The following is a 20,772-nucleotide window of genomic DNA, read 5'->3' on the forward strand; positions in this document are numbered from 1 at the left end:
TACATAAGTTTCAGATACACAGATTTCTTCTTTGCCTTTTTTTTTTTTTGCCATCAGAGCCACTACTTAAGCAAAACATTGTAGATCTAAGACCACCACTTCTAGCAAAGACTGAAGGACATATGTATTAAATTTATTCTTAGTACATTAGTATCACTGATAAATATCAGGATTACCAGCCCATTATCAGGAAATAGTTTATTAAGAGTCTTGTTATTTATCTCTAATGTAGACAAACATGGAAAACCAGCATGAAGCTCTGCTGCAAAGACAATAGTTTTGGCCTGTGGTTGGACAACCCAACAGAAGGATCAAATTCAAATACGTGAATTTCAAAAGGTGAGATTTCTCAACTTTACCCTGCCAGTTTTATTTGTGATAGTCCTGAAATATATGCAGTAAACTACATTAATGTTGCTTTCCTTTGCAGAACCTCTAAATTGGCTTACTTATAATTTAGAAGTTGCATGTCAATGCTACTAAATGCAGTTAGATAATTTGGTGTGGCATTCAGAGATTACATAAATGCTTTGTACACTTGCTAACCCTGCATTCTGTAGTCTCATGTTGCCTATACCTCTCTCATACACTAGAAATACCTTAAAATGTGTTTGTAAAGTACAAAGTAAATATCTTTTTGAAGTTACCTAAAATTCAAGCACTCTGCCAAATCTCTGTGGAGAGTCTGTGAAATCCAGAAAAAATACCAAATGTTTCTTTGTAACCAAAAGTTGCACAGAAATGTTCAGATTATGGCTCTTTCAGTTCTTTCTGACATTGGTGGCTGAGAAAATTGCTTACAATTTTAAAACATGTCAGCATTCTCCAAGTTTAACTGTGCAAATTCAGGAATTAGTATTTAAACACTTTCAAATTTAAAATTACTTATGCACTTTTAAATTTTTTGAAAACCTAATCCTGAAAATACAGCACAGTTGCCCACTAGGTCTGTTTTTTGCATTCAATATCTGACTCAGTTATTTAGGGGGCACTTTTTATGTTCTTTTCCTCTTAAGTGTGAATATGGTGGGTTCTGCTTTATTTTGCATAAGAACTGCTTAACTTATCACTCCTCAAATATATCCCTATTTAGTGAAATTAAGATGTAAAACTCTAATTAATCATCTTCAATGTTATTAACGTGACAATAACTGGCATGTGAGAAGATGCTTATTTGCTCATGCAATAAAACAACACAGAGAAAAGAAGGCACTTTTTCCAATACAGTGGATTTATCCTTACTGCAAGAACTTTAAAAGGTAAAAATTTACTTTGATATTGGTTAGTTTTAAGTGAAACTAAAGATCTGATGAAAAATCTTATTTGTTGTCTCTTAATTAAGAATGACAATGTTCCATGTAGAAGAGCAAACACACAGATAATTCTAGCAGCAATACATTCCTTCTGGCTGCAACACAGACAAACCACACAGGGACATTAGTTCAAAAATTTTAATAAAATAGTTTCAGATACATCTCATTCTCTCTCCTACATTGTAAATATCAAAGGAATACATACTTTTAAGAAACTGGGGGGAAAAGGTTGAGCCACAAAAGTTGGTATTGAACACGTAACTCAAATTCCAGTTGGTTAAATTTGTCAAAATTAAGCAAATTAATCTTACCATCCATCACTTAAAGCAACCACTGCCAATTCTTAAAAGACACTGCTAAAATATTTACAATAAATAAATAACTTACATAAAGTAAATGCTTTACAGTTTCCTGAATCAAGTGAGTAAAATCAAGGGTACCAATGCAGATCATGTATAAAATAATTCCTTCCACAAAAGAAATTGGAGGAGGAAAACAGAATCTATTGCAAACCATACTTCAGAAACAGTACACACACCTACAGACCCCAGGACAACATTAATGTGCTTTTATGGTCCAATGCCTGAACAAGTCAAAGCAGTAGTTGTTTGTCCCCATCATTTTGGGTAGGGAAAAATCTGTTTACATCAGTTAATAATGGAAAGTACATGACATTCAGCCTTCAACAGATCCAACAGAGAACACTCAGCTCCACAGAAAAGCCTTGTGAGATTACCTGCCTTAAGGACATCTTTTCTAGCACTCATCATTGTAAAAGGCCCCCCTGGTTTTTTGTAAACACAACATGTTTTAGAATAGAATGGATGCCAAGAAACTGGTTCCCAAATTGCAATATTTCTAATACTGCTAAACACACATTTTTACTGAAATGGCTGAAGAGACTTTCCTGTGTGCCAGTCTGAAGATATATGCATTGTTCTTGTGTACAGAAAACTTGTACAGAAAGAGAAGGAAAAGATGCTTGAAACTGTGGTCTGCTGGGCTCAGCTTCTACAGATCTGGCAAGTATCTGAATACCAAAATCATTGCATTATGTTCAGATCAGTTTATTTCTTTTAATTTTTAGAGAACAGATACCCACTTACAAGCTTAAAAAGCAGCATAACCAGCAGCATGTAACTCCTGGAATGGTGATAAAGCTCAATAATTAACTGCTTGGAGCCCATTCAAAATGTGGGTGTAATTTTCAAAGTGTGCCATTCTTAGCATGAATCTAATGAAGCCTAGAAAATCAAGTGCAATGAAGTGTTCAGAGCTAACTAATGTTCTTTTTGATCTGTCACCTGGTTGGACTCCAGGAAATGAACCACATTTTGGCAAATACAGATGTCAGACAACAGCAGGTCCACAGTAACAGAGAGCTTCTTTTTAAACTTCAAGTAATTTACTCAGCAATATCATTTGAGGATAGTGTAGTTTTACAGAAAAGTCTTCTAAAGAAAATAATCAGTTGAGGTGCAAGAATTGTTTCATAAGTTCATATGTGGTAAAAGCCACAGCCTGGGAAGGAACACAGCGAATGTAATTCAGAGATAAACCACGGTACAGTCCTCTCCGTATTCCATGCTGTTGATACACATATTTCAGTGTCTGCACCATTGTACTGGAAAAACAAGAAGTCAAATCATTATTAGGTACACATATTCAACAGTCAAAATTATTTTCTTTAAAAACAAGACACTATTTTTACTTGGTTCTTATGAGATTTGTACAGAAAAACCCATGGGACTCCACATAGCTAAGCATCAGTTATCACAGAACTCAGAAGACAGGCTGAGCTTCAGCAATAAACATGGGCACCAAGGCTGGGAATTGGAAAGAGGACAGTGCACTCCCAGCCAAACAAGTATCAGTCTGAAAAGATCTGCCCTAAAAGGGACACTAAGACATTTCACCCTGAGATCAGCTCAGTTGGTTAAAACTTGGCTGTAATAATGCCAAGGTTCAATCCCCTGTGTGGGCCATTGACTTAAGAGTTGGACTCGATGATCCTTGTGGATCCCTTCCAACTCAGAATAGTCCGTGAGTTTGTGATTTTACACCGGGAATGGCTGCACGTGTTCCGTTGTCTGACTGCCAGGAAGGAGTTGAGAGGCATCAATTCCTTTTACAAATGCAATACAGAGCAACAGAAACATCCTGTGTCCAACGTGGCACCCACTTTGTGCATCAAACATCAGTGTTTCACTTGGTAACCCATTCTCTCGGAGTACTCATTCATACTACCCATCCTTCTAAGGCTCTGCCTATGAAATTCATGTTCAGCCCTGTAGTCCACAGGGCTGCCTGTGTGCAGCTTCTGCCACCATGATAAAGGCCTAGTGTTTTCTTTCAAAAAGAAAGGGCTAGAATTCATTTAAGTATTTATTTGACCTTATGAAAAGCAGAAATTGCAGAGTATATGCAAAGAGAAAATTTCCTCACATACTTGTGTTGAAACTGAGCAAACAGACATTAAATGCAAAGCACAGTAAAAGTGCTTGAGGTGCTCGGTATTTGCAAGCTATTGAAGACAGTGCTTTTGGAAATCACCTTCCATACATCCCAAAGCTTTGAGACTCCCTACTTGCTTTATCCTCTCGTCCTCTAAACACACACACGTGGCTCTTCAAAGCACAGCTCTCTCCACAGTCACAGTAATAGTGTTAAATTGGAAGCCTCAGGTCTGTAAAACCAGTTCTCACAAATGCAGAAAGTAAAATGCAGAAGTATCAGGAGTGGAAAATAGCCAAGGGGAGGAAAAACAGTAAGGGCTGCTAAAGAAAAGAGCAACTTTCACAGTTAAGCAACATCAAGGTTGTCTGGGAAGGGTCACTCAGGCTGCTGTCAGCAAGATCCAATTCTCCACGAAGGACATGCACATTGGATTCAGACATACACAATTCCACAAGACTGAAACTAAGCAAGAGAAAACTGTCCCAGAATTGAATTTGATTGAGGCAACTTGAAATTCAGACAGTTTTCCAAGATGAGAGCTAATCAATTACTATTATGATTTTAAAGGTTAAGGTATTTCTGCATCTACTGGTGGAACTGCAACTACATATGGGGTATGGGACATTACTGTGAGTGCAAAAAGGTCAAATAAAACTGTATTATGCAAAATTATCTTATGGAACAGATTCTGCACCATTAAAATACACTTTGAAACAATTTCTTTCCAGTATAAACATGTGGTCTCTCTTAGGGATCTTGCCAATATTAAAGATTTCATAAGCTGCATTAAAATAACAAAGCTGCATTAAAATAACAATAGAATATGTTACTAATACAAACACAGGATTAATAACAAAGGTGCTATTGTGATTTCATATATTTTTTAACCCCAGATTGATAATTACAGCTTTTGAACTTCCTCACTAAAAGAATGAAGAAATCAGCAATAGAGTAGTCCAGGCGTGGGATTTTTTGTATTCTGTTTTCTTATTTTTAAACTTGAAAATTAAGAACTGAACTTTGCTCAGACATCCAGGAATTCAGTTACTAGAGATGTAAAGAAAATACTCACAGGCACTTTTCAGAGTCTGGGAGAACCGCTCCCAACTGCATTCGCCTGCGAGTCACATCCAGGGGGTACCTACAGGGGAGATGTTTAAACAGCAGGTCAAACACATGGCTGATGGCTGGCTGAAGATTTGTCAGACAAGAACACACAAGTCCACGTGCAACCTCCAAGCTCCCTTTCAGTGAGTCAGGAATCCAGCTCACATTCTCAACAGAGCTGAAAGTTCTCCAAAAGGGAGACTTTCCCTACACAACCAAAACCAGCAAAGGAGAGCTCTTAATACATTCCATTTGGCACTAGTAAGGAAGCTACATGAAGATCAGATGGCAGTATAGAATAGTCTGTAAGATGCTGGAGGGAGAAGACACCTGCATCCAAAATAAAATTAACAATTTAAGGATTAATGAAAAATTATATTTGCAATGCAGTGACTTAGTGAAAAATGAATGCCATGTAAGTCCATTAAATTTATGGACAAAATAAAATGCAAAAAGGACAGCATGAGAAAAGAGAAATCAAGCAAGATAATAAAAATAATCATGCCAAATACAGTATCTAAGACTTGTTTTTTTCTTTTTCTTTTTTCTTTTTTTTTTATCCCATGGCTTCACAAGCCACATAGATTTGAAAGTAAATTGGAATAATAAAATTCTGCAAATTATGTTTAGGGTCAAAATTTCTTAGTTTATCAAGCAAGCTAAGAAATAAGATTGTTACCAAACAAGACTCCAATGGATTTTAGGAGATTTGCCTGAATTTGTTTAATTGAGTCATCACATATATCTTTAAAGACCCTGAAGATTAATTAGATATTTAGTAAATGAAATAATAGGAAATAATTGAATTTCAGTGTCTGATTAAGCTGATTTTAAAACCTTACTAATAACTAGACTTAGATAAAATTGTATTCTCAGATAAATGTCTTTATAATGAAGAGCTATACAGAGTAAAACCGACCCGACACCCAAACTTACGATATCGTCTGAGCTATTGCTCCAGCTATGCCACCACACAGCAGATTTACATGTGTTTTCAAAACTAAGACATCGGGGTTATCTAATGAAGGCCGTCCAAGCAAGTTAGGTGCTTGAGCAAGTCCAATGCTCTTTAAGGTACCAAAGGTAAAAAATGAAAAACCTAAAAGGAAATTTAATTTTATGTACTTTCAGAAAAAAAGCAAACTACTTGTCGATGCATCATCATCATCATAAACAAAAAGCTGCAATTACAACATGAAACTATTTTCCAGTCGTTTTAGAAGTTTTTTCTTAAGCAGAAAAATAAACTATTTTGAACTTCTACAATAATTCCTGTCCAAATAAATTTGTGTTTGTACATAATGCTAAAAGAATGCTTCAAATGAGACAGACTGCAAATATTAAATTACTGCATTGCTGTCAAGAATAATCCTGAAGTCTTTTTAACTGAAGAACATCTTTTAAATCTGAGTGTAGTTTAGCTGGGCCGTTCTGCTTCTCTGTCCCACGTCACCCGCTGCTTTAGCTCGTGTGAGAATTTACAGGGAAGCCGCCAGGAGATGGAGCCAGCGCTGAGGCTCAGGCTCCACGTACAGATTCCACGGATCTGCCTGCTCCAGGCAAACAGCATTCCCGCCGTCTGGTGGGAATACCGGGAACCGCAAGAGAACCTTTCTACCTCTCTCCACTCACCACCTCTCTCCCTCTCAACCCCACACCTCAGAAAAGCTGGGCTTTGACTATGCAAGATGCTTTCTGAGGAGCATCGTTGGAGATGATTTGAACAGGGGCTAATTAACTATGAGTAATTCTATCATGTAACTCCAGGAGTGCACTCAGCTGCTGAAGGATGGCCACGGTCTGTTCTCAACTTACCTGCATATGGCGCCATTCCTACAACAGTTGGCATCAGCCCTCTGTAGAACCCTCTAAAACCACCTTCCTTTGAGAGAAAAATACAACAACATTTGTGGCAACAAATACAACAAATGCCTTAACAAGTTACACGATACAGATTCCCATGGCAGCAATCTGACTAGCACCATCTACCACGGAGCTAACAGCAGGTTGTGTTCCTTATGCCTCAGGAATTGAGGGGACAACTACCTGGCTCTGCAGCAGACAGGCAAGTGAAAATGAAGGAGGAAAATCTACATCCAGCACCGTAATTGGAGACAGTTATGCATTATATACAGCCCTCCTCCCCAAAGCTTTTTGGTAGGGTTGCTATTTGTTCTTGAAAAGCAACTTCTCTCGGCTGTTTTTGACCTCCCACTCACATGAGCCTGAGCTACAGCTTGGCAGCCCGAGGAGGAGGAAGCATCCAGGTAACTTTTTACATTAAAAAATTCAAAGTGCACATGCTGAAGTCATGTAATTTTCCACCAAGCCACTATTTGCAATGCAGTACAACATTCTTTAAAGAGCGTATTTTGCTTTGACAGGACTGAAGATTAAAAGAAAAAATACCTTTGTGTAAATCATCTTGAATGCATGGATAATTCCCATGTACCTGTGTTCCCCTTTCACCTGGAACGCCAGACGAACTCTAACCATATCAAGAGGGTAAGTACAAATCACTGCTGTAATACCTTTATTAAAAACAAAAACAAAACAAGCAAACAAAACTCACCTACACCTCATCTGATTCTAGGATTATTTTGAAAATTAGAATTTCCTTTTGTGGCAGTGAATATAATAGCATTTACCAGCTACTTTGTTAAAGAAACACTTAAAAGTCACTTAAAATCAGCAAACAGGATCACTAATTTAGCAACACACAAAGGATTTATGTTTGAACTTGGTGTTCACTGAAGCAGCACACCCAGGCCTGGATTTTCCCAAGATTTATGGGCCTGATTGTGTTCACCTGAGCAATCCTATTGAAATTTACAGCCCCTAAGAATGAGGCAAGTCAAGTCATCAGCTTTACTGGATTGCAGCCATGAAACCTAATCCTACCATATTCATAAAAAGAAGATCAAACCCCAAAATGTACATGTTTAATTTCAAAAACCTGGTGTGAAACTTAAAACTTAATTTCAAAAACTTGAATTTGGTGTGATTATTGGATATAGATACATATATCCATTGACTGCATCTGAAAATACTAAACATTTAGTGACATACTAAACATATTCTAATAACATTTAAAATAGACCCGGGATCATAGTGATGAAGAAAACTGCATTGCAATACTGCATTTTAATAGTTCATGTTACACCAGCACTTCTGTTTTAAAACTGACTAGAAAACCTATTTCTGGACTTAAGATGTCAAACAAATCAAATTTTAGAATTCATCCAGTTTTGGACTGCTTCAAAACTGCTTCGATGCTGACCACCTTGTCATTTTGGAGACAACTCCAGTACAGAAAACAACAATTCTGACAGTTACATGAAAAACAAGTTCTTTCCAACTGCAGTTTTTGAGGTAAACCACTCAATGGCTGACAAATTCTTTGAAGGGAATAGTTAAAACTGTCAACTGAAAACACAGGTAATTTTTTGTTGGTACACCACAGTCACAAAAAAAAATAAAAAACCACCCCAAACAAAAACCACAAAACAGGGAAAAGGAGAAAAAAGAAAGCAAAAACCTTTGTAATTCAAAGTGTTTCCCTGCTACTGCTCTGATTTAGCTAAATCTAACTTTTTAAAATTGGTCCTACAGAAGATAAGCACACTTTTTATGCAGGCAGGAAACTGTCACTTCCTCCAAAGTTTTAATAGTCTCTTACTGATATCTCTTTCTGTAGGTTTATCACGTCCCCTCCTTTCCACAAGGTCAGGACAATACCATAATGGGGAAAATAAAAAAAAAATTAAAACAAAAACCAAACCTACAAACTCCAAACACAACAAAACTCTTGCAAACAAGCTCTTCATAACTGTTATGTCTGGAGGGGGGAAAAATTACATACCAAAACCCCCTCCCAAAACAAACCAAAAAACTAAAATAAATTTAAAAACTCCACAACTCTAGAAGGCTGATCTGACAGAAAATATCAGGATTAGACAGGGGGAATAAAAACAAAAAAAACCCCCAACCATCCTATCCCAGAATCTGGCACTGGTCAACAGTCAATTGAGAGCAAAGTCTGTGGCTTTCTGGAGTATCCCACAAGTAATTTATTTTAAAGACAAAAACATCTCTTGGAGGTTTTGGACAATTCCTCTGAACAAAGAACAGACATCTGCTGTTGATTTCTGATGCTGTCTCACCCATAGGGTTCAAAAGTTAGAAGCTTCAAAACGTTTAAGAAACTTTAGGACTGTTTCCACTGACCTACATTAAATCCAATCCTTCAGTCTACAGCCTTTGCCTAATGGATTGCTGAAATGTCCAGAAATATCACAAAATAGATGAATTCAGGCAGTTTAGATACAATTAAAAAAGGCAGTGGGGGGAGAAGCACTTTTCCAGAGCTTAAGAGTTCACAGGAAAATCATCCCACTTCAGAAAACAGACAACTTTGACCCCCTTCTCTTTCCAATCCTGCACTGATCTCTATCCAGGAACTTGCCTGAACAAAGACTAACAAACAGACCAACCAAGAGCCTGGGGAATGCACTACTCAGTAAACACAGTCCAAAAACAGTACAATTAGAAAAAAATCAGAGGAAACTGAAAGAAACCATACATAGTAGTAGTAAGGATTTAAATAGAAACTTTATTTTTTACTTGTAGGGTTTTTCAAAGCCTCTAGCCATGGAATCTGAAAAAATTGGCATTTCTAGCATCAACTAAAAAGTATACTTTCTTAAAGGAACTGGGAGAAGCACAGCACACACAAGGGATGAAGATTTCCTTTGGGGCTCAGCAGAGATTGTCCTTTCTAGGAGGAATGGCAGCCAGTTCTGGGACACAAAGGCATTGTGGTGAAGTCTACAAAATTACTGATCTCCTCTCTGCTTCCTACACTGTAGGAGTTACAGTAAGTCAGATCCTGGCATCTTATAGTTGATTCACTGTCTTGAAAGAGCAAAATCTATTCCAATTAATGATAGCTGAGCCACAAATCTCTGCCATGGGTGGTTAAACAGGACAGAATTGGAAGTATCTCAAGTTAACAAAGACACTGCAATTCCCAGAGTCTCATCTGAAATAGTCATAATAGCAGAACAGCTCTCCCTGCTTCAAAAAGCCACTCACTCAAAACAGTCTTTTTCACTGCAAATGCTGACTCAGAAGCCAAGGGAGCCAGGGAAAGGTGGTTCTTCACTTTCCATGCTGTCCTCAAGCACCTCTGTCTGCTCTTGGGGACAAGATACTGGGTCACACAGACTAAAGACTTAGTGACAGTGAAGCACAAGGAGAATTAGCTCGTCCTTGATTTGCTTCCCAGGCTCTGAGAGTTAACAATGAGATTAGCTCTGTGGGGATTTATCTCTGTCTCCTAATTTCCCTGCTATTCCTCCATTCTCACTCATTTCATTTCTTTGAAAGTAAAAATAAAAAACTACCTGGAGCAAGAAAATCACAAGTGAAATACATTTACAAAGATCAGGCACTGCAAAGACATCCAGTACACAAGTTTTTATGATCTCTGTATCATGCTCTTTGTACTTTATCAGGAGTTTGCAGATCAAATTAAGCACTGCCAGGCGATTCAGAGGTTTACAGGTCAAAAAGTGATAAGTCACAGCCTTGAGCTGCAGCAGAAATGTTCATTACCCAGTATAAAGATTAATTTATCCAGCAAGCATCTTCTGAACACAACAAAGCTTCAGGAACTACACAGAGAAATAGCTGATGACAAAGAATATTTATCAGACAGGTTAAAAATGGCTAATTTACAAGTCCTAATATTTCTATATCTCCCTGATATAATTGTCTTTTTCTACAAACTGCACCTGAAGAAACAGACCACACAGATTCTTTTTAAATGTTGACTCAAATAGGTAGCTGTTAATTATTTAAAATGGAAACAGCCAGATCAGTACTATTTTCCAACCACTCTTACTAAAAGTAAAAACTTAGAACAAAAACATACTTTCTGTTTTAGCTTAATGGAACTCGAGTTTATTCTAGATAACATCTAGTCTTTTTTGACTTTGTTATTTTGAAGTTAATCAAGTGCAGGGGTGGAAAGACATTTCTGTGGTTTAATTCAAATTTTTCTATTAGAAAACTAAAAAAGAATATTAAGATTTGTAAAACTATGCTGTGAATATTTAATTTCTAAAATCACCCCGTGATATCTTATTTCATGTTACTTGGTCATCTGTGTTATTTGTCTCCTAAACCTCACTACCCTCTATGATTTCTCTATCTTCTGCCCAGTTGTGTTTCCTCAAAAGGAGTTATACACCATTTATCTGTTAATGAGGTGTTATAGCTGAAATTTGAATCACACAAGACTCAGGAAATTCAGAGTTAAAGTTTCCACAGTAACTTTAACTTGGCCTCCTTAAATATATGCATTACAATGGGTTCTTCTTTTTTCTCCCTCTCCACTACTCCCATCCTCACTGCCTTGTTTTCCCTGTGGATATGCTTTTGATCCTGTTTATCAGTTACAGAAGATACTCAGATGTTTCCCAGCGGTTTGAAGCCGATTCAGCTCTGTTGGTCCTGCTGGAACCCCTGACACGAGTAGGACTGAACTGGCAGCGGTGCAGAGAGGTGAGAGCAGCAGCTGCCTGGCCGGAGCGTGCAGAGGGGACAGTGGCAGCGGTGCAGAGAGGTGAGAGCAGGAGGGCACAGAGGGGACAGTGGCAGCAGTCAGAGAGGTGAGAGCAGGAGGGCACAGAGGGGACAGTGGCAGCAGTGCAGACAGGTGAGAGCAGGAGGGCACAGAGGGGACAGTGGCAGCTGTCAGAGAGGTGAGAGCAGGAGGGCACAGAGGGGACAGTGGCAGCGGTCAGAGAGGTGAGAGCAGGAGGGCACAGAGGGGACAGTGGCAGCAGTGCAGACAGGTGAGAGCAGGAGGGCACAGAGGGGACAGTGGCAGCTGTCAGAGAGGTGAGAGCAGGAGGGCACAGAGGGGACAGTGGCAGCAGTGCAGACAGGTGAGAGCAGGAGGGCACAGAGGGGACAGTGGCAGCGGTCAGAGAGGTGAGAGCAGGAGGGCACAGAAGGGACAGTGGCAGCGGTCAGAGAGGTGAGAGCAGGAGGGCACAGAAGGGACAGTGGCAGCGGTCAGAAAGGTGAGAGCAGGAGGGCACAGAAGGGACAGTGGCAGCGGTCAGAGAGGTGAGAGCAGGCAGCTGCCTGGCCGGAGGGTGCAGAGGGGACAGAAAGCAAAGGGAATCCCGGCTTATCCGTTCCCAGCTGCAGCACAGTGTTCCATGAACTGGGAAGGGCACGCTGCACCAGCACTGGGGTGCACACAGCACACCATCTCCTTCAGTCATCTCAACTTGCAGGAAACAGAAAAACATCCCTTACTGGAGCCAGCAAGAAACAAGGCCACAGGGGTTATGGAAATACTACCCATTGTTTCTAAAAGTCTTTCCTTTCTTGCGTGCAAACCTACAAAACTTCTGTTCCAGATTTCTAACTCTGCTCTTCTTAGTGCCTCCCTCCTCCTCTACAGCTTCTTGGCACACTCAAGATAAACACCCTCCTCTTACTATCTAAAGAATATCCCAAGCAGCAGTTAATGCCACCTGATAAACAAATAGTAAGACACTCCCATGTGACACCATATACACTCTGGACTGATATATTCATTTCTCTGCACTCCGAGGTCGAGCTCACCCACTCAGCTTTGGGGCTCTCAAACCAGACTGTTGAGTATATTGTACCTAAACACACCACATAAAGCATTTCACTTGATCAGATAGCACTAAATTATTTCTGTTACTCTAACCACACAAATCAGATTTAACCAGTAAGGGACTTAAAACAATGCCAGATGGTATTAATTGATCCATGCTAAGAATTCCAACCTGTCCAACACTGACAGAGTTAAGCTGATTATTCAGTGTTTTTCCAGGGCCTCACAAGTCAGGTTTCCAGTCTCCAACAAAGCTAATAAGAAGATTTTTGGGGGGAAATAAAGGAAATTGTAAAATGTTCTTTAACACAATTAAAAGCAGGGGAGAGAAAAGAAAATCTATGTGGTTTTTTCCACTTCTTTTAGATAAAAACCCAGCCAAGTTCTAAAACATATCTTGCCAAATGGGTTTTGCTTGTTTTCAAGACTTTTGTCATTGTTCCATTTTATTCTCTTTCCTTTTCCTCTGACACCACTCAAAGCCAGAATACTTCCCTGAGATCTCCCTAGTTTAACTAAAGGTAGTATCAACAAACCTCAGTATTTTTATTCCAAAAGAAGCTAAATATGAATACCCATAACTATTTAAGGACTGCCACTAGACAGTATTAAGCTGATTTAACAAAGTAAAAGCACACAAAGAATCACTTCAATTAAAAATCAGTCTACTATCACTTACCTTCCTGTTTATAATTAGCTATTTTTGGCTGAATGACTAGTAAGAGGAAAACAAACACATAATCATACTACACACTGGCAGTTTAGAGATGGGGGTTTCTGCTGCCACTGCACTAACTGATAAATGAGGGATTTTAATGTTAACAGACATGAGCTAAAGAGCATCATGACAATCCTACACTGGACATTTCCGGAAATCCAAATGACCCACCCATGCAAGGAGCTGCAGTTCTATTTCCGTAAGCTTAGATTCAACCTCAAAGCAATGGCAGAGAGGCTCATGAGCCAATTCCACCAAAACCTGCACCTTCACGCTTCATCTTGATGTTTTGCAGTTTCTAAAAGTCATAATTAACACAATAAAAAAACTGTTTGCAGAAATATATTTTGAAGAATACTCTTAGTCAAACAGGTTTCAATTAGGCAACCATGTCCCATTAACCATTTACTAGTATTTTTGCTTAATACAAATTTGCAACAGTTTGACCTGACTACACATCAAATCCTCCTCTAAATAAATATTAACTTTTCACCAAAAGGCATGCCTGAAACCCAGGTACAAAACTATACCTGCCATGGATCCAGCCATTAATCGATGCACATGCCCCGAAATCCCAAGTTGTTTCTTTATTACCTACAAAATACAGAACATTTCCAATAGCCACATGTCAGAAAATACAGGGAAGCACAGCAAAGTTTACCAGCACATTCATGCAAACTCTGCAGCAGTCTCCAACAAGTTTACAGTGCTCCAAATTCAATCCAGAGCACTTAATTACTTTTAAAAGAATCTTTTGAACACTGCTGCTGTTTCCAATTTCTTATTAAAAACATGAAAAGTGCTAAAATTCTACCAACAAGGCAAAACAATGAGTTGAAAGTATTTGCACTATTCACTTCAGAAACTAGATTAATTATTTATTTACTTATCATTAACGTGTGTCAAACAAGGCAAACTGAAAACTTGTAAAGAGCAAAGGACACTGAGCAAAGTTAAAAAGTGAGAAGAGTCAATTTTTCCTCCATGCACACCATGTGAAATCCTATAAAGATTTTTAACTGGATTTAAAAAAAAAGAGGAAAAAAAGAGAGAAAAATAGGACAAATATGTCAGAGCAAGAACTTCCTAAATTACAATACAGCCCAGAAGGAAGTTAGAAATTACTTTCCAAACTTTTCCTAAATAATTTAGACTACTTAAGTAGTACTTTCTGCTATAAAGATCATTTCATATCTTCCTCCCTTAAGAATTTTTTTCTTTTGCACATCCATGTAAAACCTCATGAGCATTTCCTGTAAATTAATAGCTAAAGGAAACTGCTGTGATGCCAGCTGGTTTCTTGAAATTGTTTACAGATTTATAAATCATTTCAATGTAAAGCACAGCATGCAGTCTTTTATTCCACAAGACATAAAACATGCACAGATCAACAGCATTTATGATGAAAAAAGAACCTACAAAACCCAGTACAGTTACTTCTTTGTATCAGTATCAGTCTTCTGAAATCTGCTCTTTAGGGAAGGGAATTGCAGTTTCAATCTTACACATAAATATAAGAGGTTTCATTTTACATTTTGTTCCTACATTATTCAAGTGCTACCTTATGGCAATAGAATCAGCAGCAGACTTTAGATTACCTTTAGCTTTCATTTAAAAAAGAAAAGTATTATTCTCAATAATACAAAGCTACAAAAACCAGTGGGAATCTTTAAAAAGTTTCTCTATTGCCCTGAACTTTCAATGGTTAGATTCAGATAAAAGTAAGCAATCTTAGAGAAGACATGCAGCTAATTAATAAGACACAGAAGTTTCAGTGTTAGTTTTAATCACTCAATGAGTCTGTATTCACTGTAGGTAGGAAAAAAAAAGAAAAGAAAAACAATCTAAATTCAACTACCTTTTTGTACTGGTCAAAGGCCATAAACTGAATAGCACCATACGGAAAGATTCTAATCATCATTGCCCCGTTTCCTTTGTACAGCCCAAGGTAACCTTCCTTTTTGGGGACAGCACACAACGTGGAAAACACTCCTGCCAGCAACACAAAAAAAGGTATTTAACACTGGGGGGAAGGAACAAAACTCAAGCAAATCGTACTGACAGTAAGCAAGTACACACAGAAAGCTGAGGCTGCATCGTGCTGCTCATGTAACTGTGGAGGGCAGGAAACCCACTTTCACTGCCCAAACACAGCGAGAGGTGTGAGGTGTGGGGTTAAGTTTTATTGGCTTTCTCACCTCCCAGACTCGGTGACCCTCTCTCTGAATTCACTCACTCGGGCCCCAGGACTTGCCTGGCCTGAGAGCAACCCCACTGCAGGTACCACCACCCACCCACAGCACCGAATGCCACTGACAGAGGGGAGCAAACTGTCTGACCTGAAGTTTAGACAATTCAAAATACAGAAATAAATACTTCCAAGTCTAAAACCACAGAGAAACAATCTGATATTGCTACATGCTAAATTACAGGTGAAATGCCATCACTGAGGAAATGAAGTAAACAAGATTCCTGAATACCTCACACTTCTTGTCCATGAGGTGCAATAAGCAGCAATTCTACTCCCTTTTAACAGGTAGGAAATAATGCAAGATTACAAAGTATGGGCAAAACCTATAGTTTCACTATAAACATGAATTATGCAAAACTGCTATCAAATTGACTTACTAATTTTTTTTTAAGAAATAAACTGTGACACTCAGTTTTCATTCATATGCAACTACTAAATAATGTAAGAGCCAAACATGAAAAAGGCTTACACATTTATCTTGCTTTCAGACAGAAGAAAAAAGAGTAGCTGACGAAGTTTCCCTTGGCATTTAACTAAAACAAGCATTAATTCGTTTCTGGGGTTCTAAGTATACTGCAGCTTGTTAATGTTATTGCATATTAATATATTATTACATATTATTTTATAGTAAATGTGTTTTTATTATGTCATGCTTATTACATGCCTCTGAACATACTTATGCCACTACTAGAATTTTTCTCTTTGCTGCAATAATGAGTTACTGTTCTTATTTCTCAGAACACATGCTCCCAGATCCACATGGCACAAACTCCACAGAACAAGGGCAGGAAAAACATGCAGTGAGGACCTCAAGGAACTGATCCATCATGTCTCTGCACTTACAGGTACCTCATCCACATAATTGTCTCTTTTGCCAATATGTAATATGGAGGTGGATTCAAATCAGACACATTTCAAATAATCAGCATCATATATCAACACCCTAAACAGGGAAGAACATAAGACTTTAACTGCTAGTTGTGTCATGGTACAAAGAAAACAGAAAATGAGGATTTAAAGTCTCAGTCAAACCAATTATGTCACCCTTCCTAGGTGAAATAATCTTCTTAGACTGCAATTTGAGCGTATACTTACATGCCTGTATCACTGAAACACCACATCACTTGTGCATCCCTTTTTGCCACAGTGAAGTGAATCTATATCCAGTGAATTTTGTTTCAAGATTTGTATTTCCAACTTTTAAATACCATTTAATCTTTAGTGTCTAAGCTAAAAATTCTGAAGTTTAATTACATGTAACTTAGCCAACAAAATACGACATATTTCAGTCGCTTATGACATAAGTACCTCAAACACTCTGCACAAGAGGGCACTGTTACCGCCCTCAGAGAACAGTTCTGAACACGTGAGTTTGCTGTCTCACCATGATGCAACACAGATCCCCTGCACCTCACACCAACACAAACCCGCTGCTCTCCCCAATGCCCCGGCCATGCCACTGTCTGGGGGATCTGTCATTTGAAAAGCAGGGACCCCACAGCCCCGGGGAACCGGCAACCACTGCAGCACAGCTTTTACAGAAGTGATCCAAGCTCTGAAGCTGCAATCACCAGTCTCCTGCTGGTGTCTGTAAGGGAAGATCCAGCCTAGATCTTACATGCTTTATTGAGGATTATTTTGACATCTCAATCTCTAACACATTGACCAATACCACAACTTACACAAAGCTTTGTTTTTCTTTTCAAACACTAATCAAACAAGGCACAGAGCCTGACCAGACAGATACAATCTTCTGTCTGATGAGCACCTTTTTTATCAGCCTCATCATTGCATAAACCAACATACACAAAAGATATGCATTGCGTGTAAACCCAAAAATGAGACCCACAGCAGCCATCTTACCTAGATGTTTGTAATGGTGGTTATGAGCTTGCAGCAAAATCTTTACTCGATCCAGTGGTGCAGTAGTTGTTTTGGCACAACATCCTGCAACACCTTTGCAAGAGGGGAAACAGAAAAGTGACAGGATGCAAAAAGTTCTTTAGGTCAGCAGTTAAACAAGGGATTTTTCTAATCTATTTAGCTCAGTTACCAAATGGAAAAAGCCCCAATGACAACAGCTTCCATTAGATGTTACAAAGCCCCTAAAGCCTTAATGAAATGTATAAGCTACTTTTCCTGTTTACAAAACCCCAGGCCACTGTGTGTCAGCAGCTGAGGTCACAGCAGAAGGAACTTTCCTGAAAGTTCCTCAAGAGTTTTCCGCCCTGTGCCCTCCTTCCCTTGTGCATAAAACAGCCCCTACAGCTCTTCCCAAGGGGTAGGGTACATGTCTGCAGCGCACCCCGCGCTACTTCGGAGAGCGACAGCCAACAGCAAGCGCGCCGTGATGTGAGAACTTAAAATAAACACAGCCTTCTGAAACCAGACAGCTGGAACAACACCCTGCGGGAGAATAAATAGGCTTATTGTGTACGAGGTTTCCAACGCGGGGTGGTGTTTGCCAGGCTACCTCGCCACTTCACACCAGCCGCCGCAACAGTTCGGGCTCGGATAACCCGCCCTCCCCGAGCACCCTGACGAGGGTTCGGGCTCTGGGCACACTGAGCTGGCGGCTGCGGGGCCTGCGCCGGCGCTGACTGACACACGTGCGAGTCTCTGGCGTGCAACGAGGGGAAAAGGCAAAGCGAGCTGCGGGCAGCAGCGCTCGGGGCTGCCGGCACAGCACGGCCTGGCCCGCCCGCGCGGCACCCACCTCCAGCGATGAAGGAGCGCAGCCAGTAGAAGTCGCGGCGGGCCGGGGGCAGCGCGGCCGCGGGGGACGCCATGGGCAGGGCTGGGCAGCGCTGGCCGCGGGCGGCAGCGGCTCCGCAGCTCTCAGTGCCGCCCGCCGGCCCCGCCGCAAGGGCGCAGGGGCGGAGCGCGGGCCGGCCCCGCCAAACCCAGCGCGGCGCCTGCGGATCGCGTCAGAGCCGCTCGCCCCGCCCGCGGCCCCGCGTAACCCCGTTGAGGCTCCGCCGGCTGCTGCTGCTGCGGTACCGTGGCTCCACCGCGGCTCCCAGGCTGCTCCTGCCGCTGTATCCTGGGATCATCCCGCCCTGGCTCTTTCCTCAGCTCCCCCGGCTGCTCCTGCCGCGGCTCCCCCCCGGCTTCCCCATTGCTCCCTGCCTCGGTACCCCCGGCATCCCCCCGCAGCTCCTCCGGCATCACCCTCCGGCTGCTCCCGCCGCGGTACCCCAGGGCAGGGCATCGCTCGCTACTCCTGGGAAACCACCATCCCCGGCCTCTGCCAAAAAATACGGGTGGTTAGACCTACGAGTGCACATAAACAAAACCTAAATAACGCTAATTAGGCCAGACAATAAAATACATCGATTTCTATTTAAATATCTGTCTTGGGTTGAGCTGGCAAAATGCCAACTGCCCTACACAGAGTGTCAGAGCTCACCTTGCCCCACCAAGAAAAGGGAGGAAAAAACCCTGGAAACTCTAAGATTTAAACTAATTATATATATATTTATACAAAAAAGAGAAAATTAAAAGACAACTACAATATAACACACACTTATACAAGTTAGGTATAAATAGCTATGTAAACTTCATGCTAAAGCATCCATATTTCTTTTGTCTACAATCATGATCTCATATTCGGAAAAAAAGTATATCATACTCAAGTTTCTTATCACACTTCAAGTTTCAAAATGCATCAGAAAGAGCAGATGTTGGTTGAAAAAAACTCCAGGGTTTTTAGAATCAGAAAGGTCAAACCCAGTATCATCTCTGCAGCTGTGGGTATTTTGGCAATTTTTAGGTTTTCTGCCATGTCTCTGTGGAATACAGCATGGAGGGCTTTCGAGGATGCATTTAAACTTGTCCTCAGCTCCTGAAAAAAGCCCAAAAGACACTCTCTGAATGCTGGTGCATGGTGAGAGCACACCTAATGCCTGGTGGCATCTGGTGAGAAAGTTAATACTGGCAGCCCTTCTCTCAGCTCTCTGCAGTTACTCACCTCTTTCTCCTACACTTTTTGTACCATACATCTTGATCTGGGTTTCAAGAGTTTCATACACCAAAATCCATTCTTTTAAAGTCAGTCTTTTACCATGAAGAGAACAGTCAAACAGATCTCAATGCTTGCACAAGTAAAAGGAACCAACTTTCAAAGAAATTGCTGGAACATTTTTTCTTCCTGTGTCTGATTGCTTTCAACAAAAATTATTCACTTTTTCCTTTAATAGGCTACATTCCTTAAACCTAAGTTTGCTTCAGAATCAGGGAAACTTTATTTTGCTCTGTTTCATCATTACATCATTTATGTATTTGGGAAATGACTCTTACAATAGACATTTTTTTCCATTAATAAAAAAACTGGACGATTTCTTCCAGAAAATATCGAATAAGTCCTTTATAGCAGAAAGCCCTCAAACCTTTTCACATTTTGTAGTATATCTGAGAGGACTCTGATGGAAAAGCAACTGCTCTGTGAATTATTGAAGCAAGTTTTATAGTCACTGTTGATGCAGTTTTCCCCAGCCAATTTGTGCTCTTTTGGGTTCATGCTCAAGAAAAGCCTCCTGCCACAGCAACCAGACTGTGTTAACAGCTCCAGCTGCAGGAACTTAAATTACAGATTTCACACAGAAAAGTGCTGACTGCACTAACAGCTGAAAGTCATCTAGTTTCCAAAATTTCACCTCTAGACCAGAAAAATCAAAAATTACATAACTGGGCTGTCAGTTCTTTTGGATAAAGGCAAGATATTTCAAGGAGATAGTTTGTCAACCCCTGTAATTTAGGGAAGTGTGTCCCACGAGAACAGACTGTTCAGGAAAACAGTAAGAAACTTGCATTGCAAAACTAAGCAAAAGATCTTGTATAGCCATACTAACACACAAAAGAATTCAGCAGCCAGCTTTCCAGGCATAGCTTTGTTGGTGTTTTTTTAATACTTGATGGTACAAAGGACCCTCAAGCTCTCTTTTCTTCACTAGTTTCTGTAGTAGCTCATTTGCACCTTCAAATCTTAACATTCTCCCTGCTGTCACTTCATCTTTTTAGCCTGAAGTATTTATGCCCTTCACAGAATTTCTCTGGTGATTTCTCTTTTATGACCCATTCTTAAAAGTCTTTAAGAGTTTGAATATTACTCAGGTTACACTCGTGTCTGCCACCACATCATCCTTCCCATGGCAGATCAATTATCACCAGAGGAAAATATTAAAATCAAGATACTAAAGAGCAGAACTAATTTCAACAAAAAACATCAAGCAGGTAGTTAGCTTTATCAATATTAACTGTTCCT

At 40.0% G+C, this 20,772-nt stretch overlaps 1 protein-coding gene across 1 annotated transcript; it reads right to left on the reverse strand.

Annotated features, from left to right (window-relative positions):
* Nucleotides 1–1,437: 1,437 nt before the first annotated feature.
* SLC25A16 (solute carrier family 25 member 16) lies at nucleotides 1,438–18,392 on the reverse strand. Its single transcript, XM_071563947.1, has 9 exons — nucleotides 18,226–18,392; nucleotides 17,373–17,465; nucleotides 15,117–15,250; nucleotides 13,789–13,852; nucleotides 7,287–7,408; nucleotides 6,693–6,759; nucleotides 5,814–5,976; nucleotides 4,843–4,911; nucleotides 1,438–2,937 (listed from the first exon to the last, which is right to left on the reverse strand). The coding sequence occupies exons 1-9, from the start codon at nucleotides 18,296–18,298 to the stop codon at nucleotides 2,781–2,783; spliced, it is 942 nt and encodes a 313-aa protein (XP_071420048.1). The 5' UTR covers nucleotides 18,299–18,392; the 3' UTR covers nucleotides 1,438–2,780.
* Nucleotides 18,393–20,772: the final 2,380 nt, after the last annotated feature.

The sequence above is a fragment of the Pithys albifrons genome, chromosome 9 (genome assembly GCF_047495875.1).
Source record: "Pithys albifrons albifrons isolate INPA30051 chromosome 9, PitAlb_v1, whole genome shotgun sequence".
NCBI classification, from domain to species: Eukaryota; Metazoa; Chordata; class Aves; order Passeriformes; family Thamnophilidae; genus Pithys; species Pithys albifrons.

Excerpts from the sequence above, each read along its gene's own strand:
- SLC25A16 (XM_071563947.1), bottom strand. The coding sequence starts at position 18,298 with ATGGCGTCCCCCGCGGCCGCGCTGCCCCCGGCCCGCCGCGACTTCTAC. Across the intron at positions 17,466-18,225 it reads GCGCTCCTTCATCGCTGGAG|GTGTTGCAGGATGTTGTGCC; the intron begins GTGGGTGCCGCG and ends CCTCTTGCAAAG. Across the intron at positions 2,938-4,842 it reads CCAGACTCTGAAAAGTGCCT|TACAATGGTGCAGACACTGA; the intron begins GTGAGTATTTTC and ends TTGTTTTTCCAG.